Source organism: Ischnura elegans, chromosome 6 (assembly GCF_921293095.1).
Source record: "Ischnura elegans chromosome 6, ioIscEleg1.1, whole genome shotgun sequence".
Classification (NCBI taxonomy): domain Eukaryota; kingdom Metazoa; phylum Arthropoda; class Insecta; order Odonata; family Coenagrionidae; genus Ischnura; species Ischnura elegans.
This window is the reverse complement of record NC_060251.1, coordinates 18,465,461-18,483,634: the sequence shown is the minus strand read 5'-3', so window position 1 is coordinate 18,483,634 and position 18,174 is coordinate 18,465,461. Positions and strand designations below refer to the sequence as shown.

The following is an 18,174-nucleotide window of genomic DNA, read 5'->3' as shown; positions in this document are numbered from 1 at the left end:
ACAAAATATGTATTTAAAAATCATGAATTTACAAAAATGAAAAAAAATGAATCTTTGAAAAATGAAGTTTTTTTCTATTATGAAGGGTGTTAAAATTAGTTTGAAACCCTCTCCTTTGTACCCTGTTGTTTAAAAACTTCCCCCCCTGGTTTTGGACCCCCCCTTAACAAAATTCCTGGCCACAGCTGAAATTCTACTCGTAACCTCTGCGAGAGCTTTCAAACAAAACGGTTCATGAGTAGGACAAGAATCGCATACGACGGCGCCTTCGAAGATAGAATCGGTCCACTCTTTCCACTCTGATGGGGCATTGCATTCACTGAAGTTAATATTTAAAATTTCGGATCCAGATCCAATGTCTTCCGCGACTTTGGATCCGATGTATTCGATGAAGGGCAATATCCGCGAATATTTGGATCCGAAGTATCCGATCTGACCATCCCTAAAAATAGCAATAGCCGCAGTGGCTATATTCTCGTTTGGCCACGGTGGCTAAATAATGATGTAGCATTCATTGCGTCCATACATACCAGAGCAGCCTGGCGGGTGCGCGGTGGCGGCCGAACGCAACATGTCGAGTCCGCCCGGAGACTGCGGCGGCTCATGCCAAGCAAGTATCAACTTTCTTGAGGGTTGATGAAACTGGGCTATACAAACGCGAATGTGTCTAATTTTTTTATCATTGACGCAGACACGTGTTAGTCTAAAAAAAGTTGCATAAAAAACCCGCTCTCAGCACGTATATATAAGAAACTTTTTTTTCACAGGAAAACTCGCTCTCTGCACGTTTTTATTATCATCAGACTTCAAATATCATTCGAAAATAAAAAAATATATTTCGATCTATTATACTTTAAAATTGGTGGTCCAGATGAATTCTCCGAGTGTGATTCATAATCGCAATAATTTGATTTGCCGTGACCAGCGGTTAATGAAAGAACGGAAAACGCATGCATTGCTTCCCGATCCCGTGGTTTCCAATTTTTTTTCTCTGAGAGCTCATGAACATGCGCCATTTCAGGGTTCGTCGATTTGTCGCTCTTGCCGACATTTTCATGTTTCCGAGGCCGCTTAGGTATGTTCGTCGCAGCACCCCGCATGCCGGGCGTATCCTCCTCGCGGGCAAGGCTGACACCGCGGCCGCTTAGGTGTGCAGCGGCCTTTATGCCCCAAGCTTATCGTCTATGCTCAAAACATTCATCTTCCTGGAATCGATGGAATCGGAATCGACTTTAGGCGATCGATTCTCGATTCCGATTCCGTGCCCGAGAATCGGTGGAATCGAGAATCGACATTTGGAATCGACTCATCCCTAGTAATTTTACTGTTTTTGCAAGTTAGGCATTCTCCTTTTGCCATACATATAGTGATTTTTGCAAGCTTACGGCTTTTTTACATTGAATTCCTCTTTTCAGGTGAGTTACCCTATACTCTATGCAATGATTTAATGTTGATGCTTCTCTTAGTGAAAAGTGGCAGCTGCATTTACTTTTTTAAGGAAAGATATGCTCCTCCACACCAAAATACCAATCATGTTCCTATATGTATTTTGTACCAGATCTGAGAGGAGAAATATGCACTTGGAGGGTTTGCATTTTTGTCTATTCACAAGGGTTTTGATCATTAGTTGAAGTACACTGGTTAGACAAAAACTGGAATTGACTAAGTCCTTGTCTGTTAGCAGCTTAAGTGTCGGCCTTCTTTCCTTCAGTTTGTTGCTTTCAAATGTAAACCGTTAAATGACTCTTACCGTGGGTCTATTTAATTTACTCCTTGTTGCAACTTGCCTGTGAGGTTGATCCCATATCATCTTATCGTAAAAGATTCTCTTGGTTTGTCCTTGAGTTTTCTCTTCAACTTCAAAGGTGGCTGGACTGCTGTTATGGAATCCAAATTTTGTCGTTTCCTCCAGTGTGGCTCTTCATGTAATGTGAATTTTTCTCCTTTTTTGCTGGTGTAGCACTGCTAACCTCTCAGGAATATCCCCCAGCATCATTTCCTCGATGCATTTTTTGTATTCCCTGAGTTCATAGTCATACTATTGCCTATGCTTCTTTTGATTATGATGCAAGGTGGCAGTATCCAATTTTTAAGTTATTTTCTGTCTCTAAATCCCTCAATTTATTAATTTTGTAACCGCTGTCTGTGTTTGCTTGATCTTAAGAGTTCAGCAACGATTACTATCCTATGATCATATTTTTATTGCCTCAAATGTCTAGAGGTATTTCATTTATCAGCATTTGAAAAAGATGTTTTTTTCCCCTATGAGTTACTGGCAGTGTGACTCTTCATATTGCAATAACACACATCCCCCTGTTTTTACTATTAGATTAGTTAATCTGAATACTTTATAATAGGAATCATGGATGTAATGTTACTTTTTATGGTTCACTATTTTTTGGGATGATTTTCATCTCACATTTACTAGTTTACTTGACAGAGTTCTTTATTGATCTTTAACTTATTTCTGTATTGATACTTGAAATTATTCTCCCCTAGGAAGCTAGAATAGAAATGCTTCATCTTGAAATTGAATTTGTCTGTAATTGGATTGGTGTTTACATAACTTTACTTCCTGTAGTTTTAGATATAATGGTAGTGGACTGAACTAATTAGTAGTCGCCCGAGAACATATTTTACTACTGTTATGTAATGATGTATGTACTTTTAAATTAGTAAATCATCATTTAGTTTTGTTATTAAAAATGAGTACTTGACATAAGTATTCTCTTAAAGCTGCCCGTATCAATCAAAGATACACATAAAAGAATTAGATAGTCTATATTACCTGTTTATTTTTTTGCGTGAGTTCATAAATATTCATATATTAGCCATGGCATATTCATTTAACATTTTTTTTTGTCACTGGGTGTGCCATAGGTTTTTTGATGATTTGATGAGGAAATAAAGTTTTGCAATTTACTTTGTATTGAAATCAAAGCCCTGTAGGAACTGATTATATATCAGTTCTTTTTATTGTGGCACTAACTGAATGGCAATGCAGTGCATATAGTGGTAGTGAAAAAACATATGGAAGTACCTACATGGCCATTAAATGTAGTGGAGAATGCGATTGATTGTGATGTTGAAGACAGTAATGTGCAATTGTGTGTAAGAGGTTATCAAGACAAGGTGAAATCATGAAACCATAGGGGCTGGTTACCATTGTGCTATTGCACCTCCATTAAATATGAAAGAGGTCAAGCATTGATATTACCTTTGTACGGTAGGCAAATTTCATTTTTTTTTGCGCCACCATTTTCTTGCTGTATAAAAACATTTGTAACATCATCCTTCAACTTAATAACTGTACCAAATCATATCCTGATTTTGCTGGGATTTTCCATAGTATATTAAACTTTAGAAAACTCTCCTTTACCAAAAAAATGTTTGGTGCAGTGTGGGTTGTAATGAGGTTCCAAAATTGTAGGAAAGCTTATGATTATGGACCCAGGGCAGGAAACCTATAGGTATTCTCACCATTTATGGGAGCCAGTTTAATTGTATCGATCTCTAATATGGAAATTAATTGTGGATTAAGGGTTGATATTTGTCAAAGATTTTCTTTAAGAAGTAGAAGATTTTAAAATGATTATTGTGAGAGTCTATGCACAAATTTCGGAGCGTATATTGTGGGCTTCATCCTATACGTTACAATTTGAGTCTTCATCCTCATTTATGGAGATTAAATACGTATATGTTAATGTGCTCGTTGTGCTGTGCATTAAATATGCTGTTACTGTGTGTCTTTGGGTTGTGGGTTATATTTGCTAGATGTTTATTTGCTGATTATGCAACTTGTATGTTACCATTCTCTATAGCTATTCTTTCAGCCAACTAGGATGCTATGTATTTTAGTGAAATGGCTGGATTGTTGATTTATTCGATATACAGTAAAACCTCTATTTTACACTTTTGAATGGACCACTTACAAAAAGTGCAAAATTGAGGATATTGTAAAATAGAGTATCATTTTCTAAAGGCGGTATTGTTGGGGACCTGATAAAAACTGTGCAAAATCAGGGAAAATGTATAATGGGGGAATGTAAAATCGAGGTTTCACTGTAATGAGATTCATCTACTTCCCTGAGTGAGAGGTTGTTGAAAAAAAATGTTATTGACTTTATAAACTTGTGCTTGCTGCTTTCTATCTCATATGTGCATTTATTGGAACCCAGAACAGCAAACATTTCCAAATCATCTCTCACACTTTGTCCATGCATCACTGTTATATGTAAGTATGTGTTTTTTTCCAGTGTAGCAGATTGTAAGTTTTACATTGTTAGAGAGTACATTTCAAAATAATTTTTAAGCTTGCATAGTATAGTCCTTGTTGTTCCTTTTATTTTATGCCACTGTTGTAAAAAAAATAATCTCTGCTGCCTTAAGTGAATAATTTTGGACTGAGATCCAGCAAGAAAATGAACTTGTGAAATCAATCTATTTATGCACCAAAGTTTTACTGAACTAAAATGGTTGTAGGATTCCTGTGTCGACCCTCTCCTATCAAATAAACAAATGGATTGGTTACATAATGAAATGGTTAATTAAAAAGAAGTAGCTTTTGTAATATTTGCTATGGACCGGTAATTCTTAAAATTTAGTGACCAGCGTAGTACCTATATATTTCTTTCTCATTAATTTGCTATTTTCTGGGTATCTTCCTGGGTTAACTTCTCAAATTTTTAGCCAGTGTGATGTAATTGCTAGTTAGGCAGGAAACTTCTCCTCCTCTGTTGATTCCCACTGTAATAATTTCAAATGATATTATGGCAGGCCATATGTCTAACTCGTTCCTTTCTGTATCCATAGTACGTTTGGAGGAGGAAATGAAGATGGTATTGATTCTCAGTCATCAGACTCAGCTCAGGAAAGGATCAACATCTTTTCGCTTGCCTCAGGGCACCTCTATGAGCGGTTTATTCGCATTATGATGCTGAGTGTCATCAAACACACAAATACCCCAGTAAAGTTCTGGTTCCTGAAGAACTACCTCTCTCCAACTTTCAAGGTAATGTCAAGTCTGAAGTAATTGAGTACTTAATCATTTTTCTTGCTTAAGATTACCTGCATACATGTATTAAATATGCCCTAATACGCTCAGGTGATGGAATATTTTTGTTAAGAAACGTAAACTGCTTCTAATGGTACCTAATATTCTCTAGAAGTTTGTGGTAAGTACATATGTTATGATTGCGGTTGGTGAAAATGCCTCTATTCAGAAAGCATGTATAAAGACTTCATTTGAAAACCAGGTGTTAGTGTTTTTGAATTTTGTGTGAATTGTTCAATTCTCCTCCATTTTATGTACTTGACTTTAAAGATTTACGTCTAAAAGTTTAATTTTTTACCATATTGCCCATTTTGATTGAAGCTATTTCTTTCTGTTTCCTCTCTAATCATGGATTGTGAGGCATATGAAATTATAGTTATTTCTCATTGAGAGCTTGTTGATGTCTATTGGGGAAATTATTAAAATGATTGAGTTGTTGTGAATGCCCTACAGAGTGAGTCATTCCTGCTGAAACTCACACTCTTATGAAGGTATGAGTGAAAATGCACTAATTTATATGCATCATAAACTACCCTAGATAGCTGTGCATGCTGTGGCAATAACAATGCATTGACATTCGGTGTTGACATTAAATTTATGCCGAAAAATGAATGTACGCTAAAGCGCATATGACACTTCCCAATTTATTGGCCAATCTATGGGATATTTAATTGTGGTCCAACTGACACACACTAATTTCTAGTCCAATATCCTTTTCACAATTTTGGATGCAATTTCTTGCCTAATTTGGAATTTAGAACGGGTTCTATTTTCTCGCGGCCAATCTCCAATCAGAAGTCAGCTATGTTGACTCCTAGTGGCCTAAACAAGAAGCTCTTTGCAAAACCTCAGGTTTGACTGTAAAACATTGTTTTTTTTTCCGAAAATTCACTTGAAGTTTCTAAAATGTGGACGAAAGATGTTGTTTCACTATTGATTGAAGCGTACAAATCACACTAATGCTTATACAACGTAACGACCCATCAATATATGATGCTGATAAAAACAAACATGGTGTCAATAGTGCTGGGATGTTTGTATCTTGGAAGTTTAAATACTTATTCATTTAACATTTGGGATACACAACTACATGTGTACGCATTACACGGGTAGGCAGCGATTCTTTCAGGTCTGCATTTATCCATTTTTCTGAACAATATTTTGCCAACTGGAACACTGGCAAAATATTGTGCTATTAAATGAATAAACACAAAAGAAAACCCAGAAGAATCGCTACCTACAGTCATAATCTCCGCAGAAGCCTACTTAGAAAAATGTACGTATTAAAGCCTAATTTGATACTGGAGACCTATATAGCGCTACGGCATATATATCTTTCAAGTAATAGCCTGTTAAATGGTCGTTTTCTTTCCTTCCAATGTTTTATGAATTTGGCATGCTCTAGTGCCGTATGTTTCAGTTGTGAATTGTTAAATAAAAGTTTCATGATGCTTGAGGGCAAGCATAATACTTGGCAAAGATGAGGAAGTTCTCTCTTTGCGTTGGACTTACCACAAACAATTCTACTCTCACGCTGTTCAAATACATCACTTTCCATCGTTTCAGGACTCCCTTCCACACATGGCAGAAAGATACAAGTTTGAGTATGAGCTGGTTCAATACAAGTGGCCACGTTGGCTCCACCAGCAGACAGAGAAGCAGCGTATAATATGGGGCTACAAGATTCTTTTCCTAGACGTCCTCTTCCCTCTGAGCATCAAGAAAATCATCTTTGTGGATGCTGACCAGGTGAGATTCCTTTTTGAGAGGGTCCAGTTTGGCTTATAAGGAGTGCGTAGCTTATGATGCTTATTCATGCCTAAATGCTTGATGCAATGGTTAATTGTTTATGCCCCCTATTTTTCCATTAGCAAAATTTGAAAATTTTTGTGGATGTTGTCATTTAAGGATTTCTCCCATCCTTCTGTGAAAGCCATGATTACAGCATATGATAGCTCATACTTAGATTTGGACTCCAGAAGGGTGAGGTCTTGGGCTGTGCAAAACTCTTGACCATCCTGCACCTCGATTATGTAAATGTGACAGCGACGATGGCGATAGATGACCATCACGTTCTCCTATCACGTTCCGCTGTATCATACAGGTACGAGCGCGTGAGGTTGGTATCATTGAGAAATCTGAAGAGCCAATGAAATCCTTCGACACATCTCTGTCCGAGAATAAGTCGTCTGCGGAGAGTTTGAAATAACAATAACAAACAACTAAAACATATAATGGAGGCAGTTCAAAGCTAAGTACTTCGCTTCGCCAAGAGATAATATTATAATTAAGTACTCGTACTATGGTAAAGTTATGGGGAAAGTGTAGTATTACTTTTCGATGTGTGATAACATAATCTATTATGCTAATGCTCGCCGGGAGATGCTGCAAATTATTTGCTATATCGTAGAGAATGGTCGAAAAGTCGTGACCTTGGATTGAAACTAATTAATGTTGAAATGATAATGCAAGTGTAATCGCGCTAGCGATTTGAATGTAAGTAGTTAATAGTTGATTTATGATGATTAAAAGTCGAAAAGGAGTTTAACGATGTTGATATGTTGGAGAACGTACTTGGCAAATGTTGATAATTTAACTACGATATAAAGTAATTGACGTTTGAATCACGGATGTACTTCAATTAGCAGTACTTTCCAATTTGCTGTGTGAAAATAAAGCTGCTCAATCGAATTCACCACCATGCGCATAAAACAATTGAACAACGTGGACAACTATAAAGTCAACAGAGCACTCCAGTTGAAATAATTAAGAATTATATTGGTTTTTAATCGATCATAGGGCATTTTTAAATTAAATAAACAATATTTTTTTTGCTAATATATGCATTTAGTGCTCGTTTTTATGTCAGCATATGCTTGTCACCATGGGTTTCGAACGTGATAGGCCGATGACGCTCGCAGCGTGATAAAGAGAGCGATCACGGTTTCATAATCGCTGCTATCACCTTCCGTCGTGGGAATCGCGTTGCCCCTGGCAACGACATCGCTCTCACCCTTCTCACAGTTACATAATCAGGGTGCTGGAGTCTCAGTGGTCGAAACAAAACTTTCATCCATCCGCATTTTCAGGGCAGGACTCTCGGCACAGTGAAAGTCTTGCTGGGGTCAGGAGTGTGGACAGGACTTAAGAAGTCTCACCCCTTCTTGACCTCTCGACACCCATTGAGACTCACATCCTCGCTAATAATAAAATAATTTCTCTTTTAGTGCTCTATTTTAGATACTGAAAATAATTTTACAAAAAAATTATTTAATGAAATGGTATATATATATATTCTTATATATACCATTTCATTAAATAATTAAAATAATCTCATATGGTATCATGATAGGCATTGGCAATTTAAGCAAAATTTATTATAATTTAATTCAAAATTGACAGGTAAACATGAGTTTTCCTGCCTTAATCTCTTTCAATAGACATGGCAAATAGTATTTAAAAATTCTAATCTCTTCTTTTATGTTAATTTGCGACAGATTGTTTCTCTTTTATTATATTACTGTAAAAAGAAACATTGCTGTAACCCTTTATTTTGTTTATGAATCAAAATTATATAGTTATTTTCATTGAAGCCCTGATGATGGTTTATAAATAAACTTAAATGTTGGCAAAAATTGCATTTCAGTCTTAAAACCTTCACTCAAAGATTATTAAAATTAGATATTAAATATAGAGGTCAGGAAAAGGAAAATAATTTTTTAAATTTTGAAATCTCTTTTTGGGTGCAGTATATAAACATCATACCAATAGTAGTACTGGGGCTACTAGATGAGCGGATTTGATTCAGCAGGCGATTGTTGAGCGTTTGTGCAGTGGAGGTATCGTTACACACACAAAATATTGAATAGAGAGGATAACTCATTAAATAAAATATTTTTATCATGTGAATAAATCTGTAAATATTGTAAAAGGTAAATGATGCAGCAAACTCTATTGTTGATTGTGACATTCATAGGAAATTTTTTGCCTTGCCGGGGAGTGTCGTAGAGGCAAGACTTCTCTCGAGTCTCGTCAAGACTCCCAACCAATGCGAGACTCTCGCTGTGCCAAGAGTCCTATCCAGAGAATGCCGAGAAATGCAAGTCACGTGTTGACCATGTTTATTTTACAAAGTAACACTAACTTTCTGCTTGCAAAAATTATCGCTGCACTGTCTGCATACCTTGAAATTTTTTTTCAATGGAGAAACAATAGTGTTTTACTGTGTGAGCGACTGCAGCGAAGGGGATGATGCTTGCGAAACTGTACATTATTTTTCAATGGCATTCCACTGCATCTGCGAGCTGCAGTAGAAAACATGTTTCCTGTTTCAGTGTGCATGAATAGAATTTAGTGTGTGTTATTTTTTTTCCTTCACAGGTGGTTCGTGCTGACATGAAGGAACTGCATGATATGGATCTCGGAGGAGCCCCCTATGGATATACTCCATTCTGTGGTAGCCGCAAGGAGATGGATGGCTTTCGGTATGAATAGCAACTCCTCTCATTTGTGTCAAATGTTTCATTCTGTTAAATAGTCGGACTCTCCCCTCAGCAAGGCGGGTTTTAACATAAGGGGAGTTTAAAGGTGCAGAGGGTTTTTGTGATGCATGGTGCATTAAGAATGGGGGTGAAATCCTATATGCCTTGCAACAGGGGAAGTGGTGATGAGTGGTCAGGTTGATAATGGAATAATTGTGATAAGAGGAGCCTATGACACACAGGTTGAATCATCACTTTTCATTTTCCCTCTTTAACAAAAAAACATTAAATACAATAATCATTGAAAATAGACCAATATGATTTTCTCTGTGGCCAGGAAGAAGTGGAGTGTGTGTAAAATTATTTATTTAAAATAGTCTAAGAATTAAAACGAAGGACATCCTTTTTAAATTGTCTGTTCTTCTATTTACATACTCTATGACCTGAGTATCTAAATTCAAGCAAAGTCGAAATAATACACTATGCCCAGCTAATAAACACTTTTTGCACACGCACTCATACAAACTGCAATTTTATCTGAGGGAATAATGATACGAAATTTTAATCGTCTTCATTGGAAAGGTGTTTGGTGCGGGCATGCAACTATGCCTTATTCACAGTACATACTTATCAGTCTTAGAATTTCCTTTTGTCTTGTGAGGCTACGGGAAGGACTTTTTGCAGGAATCAACTTCTTAGGACAGCAGAGTCTTGAACTGACTTTCTCCTCTTTGCTTTCTCTTTTTTCCCTTCATCTCCTTCTCTCTGTCATCAAAGGAATTTATTTTATCATATCCCACCTCCTCTCCTTAGCCTCTCTGCCCACAACAGGGTAGTTTCCTTCATCAAAGAAAACGAAAGACATTGATTGCGATTCATTACCCACCATTAGTGTATTCATAAGGTTTTAGAATCCCAGTTTAGACGAATGGCAATGGTCAATTTTAACCTCATTTGAAAAAGGCCAGATTGGCGCCCATGCGATGGCACTCCACGTGACGTCACAGGGACCTAGTTTCTATACGAGTAGATAGGAGTTTTACATCGTCTGAGATTACCAATGCATGCATGAGGCACAGAGCTCAGGGAAACATGTGTTTATAATCACCTATTAAAACTGCCTGTGGTCGGAAAGTTTCCTTTGTTTTATAAGGTATTAATAATCCTTATTTAAGCCAAGCGCTACCAGCTAGCAGGGTACTCTGCTACCTGCTAGTATCCTGCATCGTATCAGCGCTCAAAGCCTCGCCCCAAGGTCACCTCACTTGTGGCAGTGGGAACCAGAACCACGTAACACGGGGTTTTTCTCAGCATTCATACTTAGCCGTCGCATTTTCACGTGCTTGAAAATTTTCACTTTTCATTTAATACTGAAAAATAGATATCGTCATTTAAAAATCTAAAAGCGAGAAATGCGTACTCCAGGAGTAATAATCTTTCAATTTTGGTAATAAAAAAATAATAGGAAACCACCCTATTCTAGGAGAAAATTAATCTTATTAATTAATCTTCTCCCTTTTAATGTTCTGACCTAATTATCTGCCAACACCTCCTTTTTATGTTCTTTTCAGAGAAGGGATAAGGATTATAGGGAGGAATGAAGAGGGGAAACACTTTCATATTCTACTAGGGAGGGTTTTCTCAGCCATTATCTCTCAGTCGCTGATATTTTGGTCAACTCTGGTTTCAAAACAGGGTGAAGTTTTGGACCGCTTTCATTGGGGACGAAAATGGGGATGAGGTTGTGGAATGCCAAGTCATTCACTTGCTCACTCAGGTTAAGTCATCCACTCACAGGCTTTCCAACATTCCCTCATGTCATAGCACACTCAAAATAAAGAGATGCGGCTCTCCTTATCCCTTGTAAATCCAACCCAGCACTTATGAAACAGCTAATGAAATAGCTAGAGTCATGGAGAAGATACTTATTTCTAATTTAGACTTTGCATCTTCATACTGCCTCCAAATATTTTGTAATTAGATTGATTATGTTCATTGTGGTGATTTAGAAACTGTAGTAGATTCGAGAGAGGCATTGCCACAATAGTTTTTTGTCTGAACTTAGCTTGGAGAAATATTTGACATCTATGTTGTTCCTTGCAAGTGACCTCAATAGGCATTCTGTGGAGGTGTGGCTATTGCTATGGTTAAGTAATGCTAGATGGAGGTAGAAATTTAAGAATGAAAAGAAATACACATTGCCAAATACACTTTGCACCTTATGCCTAGTTGAAGCCGTTGGTGATTATTAGGTGTGTGACAAACTGATTGATGTATGTGAACAAGGTCCACTGGATACGTTTAATTCAAATTTTTGGATCAACATCAGTTTGTATTCATATGTGGCATTTGTAGGTGGATACTCGAATGTCCTGCAGTATGGAATCAGTCAAGGGGAATAACAGTGACGGTGACTGATATAGCTCTCTTTGGGATACATTCACTCACAAAACTTCAGTTCTGTGTATGAGGCCAGAGAAGAAGCGATTGGGTTGTCTCCTTACCAAGGCAAAACTTTTAGTTGGTCACTTGAGGAAATCATGCTGATTGCATAGTATGTGACCTGATTAGTCGTCCTGTCGGAAAGAAATGTAATTACCTTAAGACTTAAATGAGTCAAAAAAGACATATCCTGTTTATCATGGGCATATTCTTTAGTGCATCAGTTTTCAGGAATCCAGTTTCCAGCTAGCCATTCATAGCACTTCATTTTGAAGGCAAAAAAATTCAGCTTTCATTCACTTGTTACAGTAGTAATTTCATACACAGTCACCTATGTGAATAAGTCATTTTCTCAACACGTTTGTGTGGGTGCTTGATGTAAAGTCTTATATTCTGCTGTACATATTTCAATTCTTCACTTCTCTACTTCTCTCAGGTTCTGGAATCAGGGCTACTGGAAGAACCATCTCCAAGGCCGTAGTTATCATATCAGTGCTCTCTATGTGGTTGATCTGAAGCGGTTCCGGCGGATAGCTGCTGGAGACAGGCTGCGAGGTCAATACCAGGCTCTTAGTCAAGATCCCAACTCCCTTTCTAACTTGGATCAGGTGAGTTCCCATATGTTAACTACCGTATATCTCCGAATATAGTCCCCCTCTGAATATAGTCCCCCCCCCCCCCCCCATTTTGAGACCTCAGTTTTGGGAAAAAATTTTAAATGTAAAGGAAGGCAATTTTTCTGTGGTTAGCAAGTTAAGATTCTAGATTCGATAAAAACTATTATTTTTCTGTGTAGATTAAGAACAAATCTGTTCACATATTTTCCATCACAACAAAATAACTATACCTAAACCATGTTGTGATCCATTGCATGTATCAGTAATTTATAGTTCCTTAACCAGAAAATTATTAATATGTATTATGATTTCCAAATGACTACAGACAATGTCAATATATAAGCTTTAACTTAAAGCCCATAAACAGTATTTTTAACAGGAACTTTTGCATTTGGCCCTGAAATTTCCTTAGATCCAGTGTAACACACCCATCAAGTCATCACAAATCCAAGTGACCTGAAGAATTTAGGAAATCTAAATAAAATTGTGTTAAATAAATTATAAATATTATAAAAATATTGCCATCAAATGTCTGCTAAGCAAAATAATTAAACTACAGGACTTACAAATATCAAAGTAATAAAATTAAGAAATAAACTTTTTCCAACAAACATTAAAACTGAAAAAAATATTATATCAATTTTCAATGCCTCGTCGCGAATCATTGCATAAGTTACACAAAGAGCTTCTGCTCTGCATTTGCGCACAAATTCGACGATATTTTCCTCTAATTCTTTGAATCTGCCGCATCGAGACCCCCGAAATGACTTCCGCGATGTATTAGCGCTGTAAATACTATGATTTACGGCGTATTCTGCAACGGCTATTTTTAAATCGGCATCGAAACTCCGTCTTTGAAGGCCTCTAATCTGCGGCAGGATTGATCCTCATCTTTCTACTTGATCCATCACCTCACTGTTGAACGTAAAATTATTTTTAATAAAGAAAATATCGCGGAAATAATTGCGAAACGTTATGCGACGTAATTTATCGATCCTATTTACCCTGACGAATTGAAGATATTCCTCAATAAATTGATTACACTTTCGATGCTGAGTCGCTGTATTTCGATCAAATGCAGTAATGCCGGCGCTTCTGGTTTAAAGTCGTCGATTATTGCGCCTTTTCAGAAACAAATGCATCACCTATTGCGCATTCTTGTTCTGTGAAGGCGGTAAAGGCAGTGGTTGTAAACACGAACCGCACGGACGTATAGTAGCTACGGACGCAATGAAATGCTAAATCGTCACGAAAGGTTCACTTTATCTGTTTATTTTTCGCAATTATTTAAATCGTGTAACTATTAAATGGGCGACGGGTACATATACTATTGATTCAATTCCAGTGTTCGATTGATGTAATGATAGTGTGTGTTTAGTTTTCATTTTAATTATTTACTGTCTTGCGTCATTAAGTGATCAGTGTCAATTGAATTATTCAAGCAATACTTTTCCAAGAAAAATTAACGGCTACCCGATGGATTCCGTGAAAACGCATATTCGATATGCTATTTGAATCGGAAGAATCGTATCTTTACAACATTTGTGGTAAAAATTGTCTAAATTTCCGGTAAAACGTGGCAGTATTAACTAATATCTCCGATTATAATCCTCATAAATATACTCAAATAGAAATACTACGAGAACATTAGCCATTATGCCGTTATTTATAAATTGATGGTCACCTTTAGTATGCTAAACTGGATTACACTCGATTATAGTCCCCCCCCCTTACTTTTCCGCGGCCATTTTTTGAAAAAAAGGGGGGACTATATTCGGAGATACGGTATTCAATTGCTTCTGAGTTACTTTTTTTTCTATTGCCACATTCTTTGCTCACAGATTTTGGTGCTACTATTGGTATAAGATGTTTTTTATATTGGTTGTAAACTTGATCTAGGCCTTGGTGAAATGGAAAAGTTATTATGGAAACTCTTCTTTGGAGTACAGTGAAACCTCTATTTTACACTTTTGAATGGACCACTTACAAAAAGTGCAAAATTGAGGATAATGTAAAATAGAGTATCATTTTCTAAAGGCGGTATTGTTTGGGACCTGATAAAAACTGTGCAAAATCAGGGAAAATGTATAATGGGGGAATGTAAAATCAAGGTTTCACTGTATTTACTGCTGGGTTAGTTTTTCGTTGTTGTTTGTGTTGGCTCACAGTATTTGAAAGTTAACCTGAGAATCTTATTTCTATTTAGAATTCTGAATTATTATGTCCTGAATATTCCTTTGGGTAGCTGTGGTTGATCAATGTAATTTTTCATTTGTTCTTATTGCAGGATCTGCCGAATAACATGATCCATCAAGTAGCCATCAAGTCTCTCCCACAGGAGTGGCTGTGGTGCGAAACATGGTGTGACAACCAATCCAAGAAATATGCAAAAACAATTGACTTGGTATGTTCAGCTCCTGAAAGAGAGGAGTGATGTTTAATATTCATTTCTCTTTGTGGTAACTCTCCTCTCTTCCATTGTCCTAAGTTCATTGATAGCAAAAAAATTGTTGGCTGCAATAGGGTAGTTTCCTTCATCAAAGAAAACGAAAGACATTGATTGCGATTCGTTACCCACCATTAGTGTATTCATAATATACAAATTATTTGGTTTTAGAAATACCGGTTTAGACGAATGGCAATGGTCAATTTTATCCTCATTTGAAAAAGGCCAGATTGGCGCCCATGCGATGCCACTCCACGTGACGTCACAGGGACCTAGTTTCTATACGAGTAAATAGGAGTTTTACATCGTCTGAGATTACCAATGCATGCATGAGGCACAGAGCTCAGGGAAACATGTGTTTATAATCACCTATTAAAACTGCCTGTGGTCGGAAAGTTTCCTTTGTTTTATAAGGTATTGATAATCCTTATTTAAGCCAAGCGCTACCTGCTAGCAGGGTACTCTGCTACCTGCTAGCATCCTGCATCGTATCAGCGCTCAAAGCCTCGCCCCAAGGTCACCTCACTTGTGGCAGTGGGAACCAGAACTACGTCACACGGGGTTTTTCTCAGCATTCATACTTAGCCGTCGCGTTTTCACGCGCTTGAAAATTTTCACTTTTCATTTAATCCTGAAAAATAGATATAGTCATTTAAAAATCTAAAAGCGTGAAATACGTACTCCAGGAGTAATAATCTTTCTATTTGGGCAATAAAAAAATATTAGGAAACTACCCTATTCTGCAGTTGCATCATCTGATTGTCTTTTGAAACCATTCTCTCCACATTTGTCTTAGAATCCTCTGATCCATTCTTTGAGCTGTATCCTGCCTATCATGGTTAAATTTATTATCCCCAGTCTTCATTTGTCTGAGCATGTCACCACAAATTTGTTGCCACTCTCACTTCAGTTGATGTCTTTTTACAATTAACAGCTTGTTGGATACATGAAACACTTCATTCCTCCTCCTCTGCTAAGAATTATGTGCACCTTTTGAATCAATAAAATTTCCGACAGAAACTGATCAAATAAAAGATGTCTTCAAAAGCAAGACATGCTCACTAGCATATAGCATACAATTAAAATAAACTATGTTGAATTCAGTTAATGGACGTGCTTCTCTTGGCTTGGTGAGATTTTTCCTTTCATGTTGCAATTGGTTCCACTTACATATTTGCTCTCTTTCTCTCTCTCTTTGCAGTGCAACAACCCGTTAACCAAAGAGGCGAAGCTAACGGCTGCAATGCGAATAGTGGCCGAGTGGAAAGAGTACGATGAGGAGATTAAGCACGTCCTTGAGTCTGTCGGTGCAGAGGAAGATGCGCATCATGTGGTGCATGGTGGGCAACATCACGGTATGAGATATTCACTTGTTCTCTCACGTCAGTGTCTAACCCAAGAAATATTTTACTGTGGATTGACTTCTCTCAAGTTTCAAACTGGTTCAAAGGCTTTATTTTTATCGGTATCAAGGTAGATACTATTCACTTGATATATGTACTCATCTACAGTGTTGCTATAGGTCTGTAAAATTATGTATGTAAAAGTGAGAAATCGAGGTACTTTGATTAGAAGTCAATAAATTTCAAAATGATGGTAGCCAATACACCTTATACACTCAAATACATATTCCAGCAAATATATCAGTATGTCTGCATTAGAAATGACACTACATCAGTTCTCTTTGGTTTTACTTTTAAGAATTTTCGTAAGTAGCAGGGATGAGCTAAGCTAATCACATATTGAAATTCTCCCTGTCACTCATCCGTATTGGCTGTCCCAGTTGAAGCTACGCTTCATTAGGTCACTCAAGCTGTCAACTTAAGGGATAAAATGGTGGACCACTCCATTGATCTCTCAAGAATTGACAACCTAAAAAGTGTTTAAAGGAAGATCCCTCACATTCAAGAAATACTTTTTGTAATGGATTTTTCCTGGGTAGGAGATTTATTTCTGTGAGTCATTTGGTAGAGAAAGATATAGGGTATAGATAAAAGGTATCACCATTGCGCAGTTTCAATTCATTTATAATGTACATGAAAAAAGTAATAGCCCCATCTTAAATTTCTTTCAAAAATTCACCTGTTCAGACCTCAAACAGTTTCAGCACCCTTCAAGGTTCATCAATCCATTGGGAATGCTCAACAATCAACCTAGCTTCATTGCTTTGAAAAGTATTCATTGTTTGCCCTGACAAGCTCAAATTCGGGGGCACTTGGTGCATGGTAAAGCTTCTTATAAATGTAGAACAGTGGTCATTCTAGATCCTGGAGTGCATGCATCAAAATTTTTAACAACCTTGTTTTCAACACTGCTGGGACAGCAACTCAGGTTTTTAATTTCTTAACATTGAAAAATTCGTAATATTGTTTCTTTTGCCATATGTTTGAATACCCTTATCATTGGTACAATGACTTTACTTTGCAATAACGGAAACTTCATAATAGGTTTTGGTGTGAATGAGAGTGAACTATAAGAGTATGAGGCTGGTTAAAATTTTGCATCATTTTCTGTAGGTAAAAAGTTCTTTTGATTCATATATTTTACTGAATTTTATCTTTTTACTCTTTTCAGGTTCAGCTGCTCATAGTGAATTATGATGGCAACCAGATGTTAATGTTTTTAAATAAATTGTGTGTAAGTGAATTGTGTGGCTGTGTGTGTGAAGTGTGAGAATATAAGGTTAATTATTGACTGAATAACCTGTTTTTTTTATTGATATCCTCATATTTTTATGAATAACTTCCTTTTATGTCACTCTTGAAGACCTTGGTGTATTGTCTGTATCATCAGTTTTTATGTTCGTATGCTCTAGCAGGTTTGGCACTCATGTTGAAGGTCAGGGAAAGGTGGGAAGTAGGTATTTATGTGAAACTCAGGTAATTTCAAAATTGATCAGAAAAAAAGTGCCTACCACTGACTTGGCATTATAATGAATTCTTATTAAAGTAATAGTCCTCCCATTATGATAAATTTACATTTTTGAGTGCATGCATGTTTAAATAAACTTTATTTCTGGGTGCATAATATGTATGTAGCCACTGCCTATGTGACTTGCCTGAGCCTTAAGATGAGTCTTCTTTTTTGTAATACTAAATGTTACAAATTCCACAGACCGCAACGTTCATTTTGATG

General features: G+C 36.9%; 1 protein-coding gene across 2 annotated transcripts in view; it reads left to right on the top strand.

The window, feature by feature from the left end:
• LOC124160157 (UDP-glucose:glycoprotein glucosyltransferase 1) overlaps positions 1–17,738 on the top strand; it is a 59,675-nt gene extending 41,937 nt beyond the window's left edge. For both annotated transcript variants that reach the window (XM_046535911.1, XM_046535910.1), the window contains 7 exons: positions 4,813–5,011; positions 6,620–6,802; positions 9,434–9,537; positions 12,413–12,584; positions 14,881–14,997; positions 16,241–16,394; positions 17,614–17,738. In XM_046535911.1, coding sequence (XP_046391867.1) covers positions 4,813–5,011; positions 6,620–6,802; positions 9,434–9,537; positions 12,413–12,584; positions 14,881–14,997; positions 16,241–16,394; positions 17,614–17,639 — 955 coding nt within the window. In that variant the 3' untranslated portion in view covers positions 17,640–17,738. The remainder of the gene's footprint in view (positions 1–4,812; positions 5,012–6,619; positions 6,803–9,433; positions 9,538–12,412; positions 12,585–14,880; positions 14,998–16,240; positions 16,395–17,613) is intronic.
• The last annotated feature ends 436 nt before the right edge of the window (positions 17,739–18,174 follow it).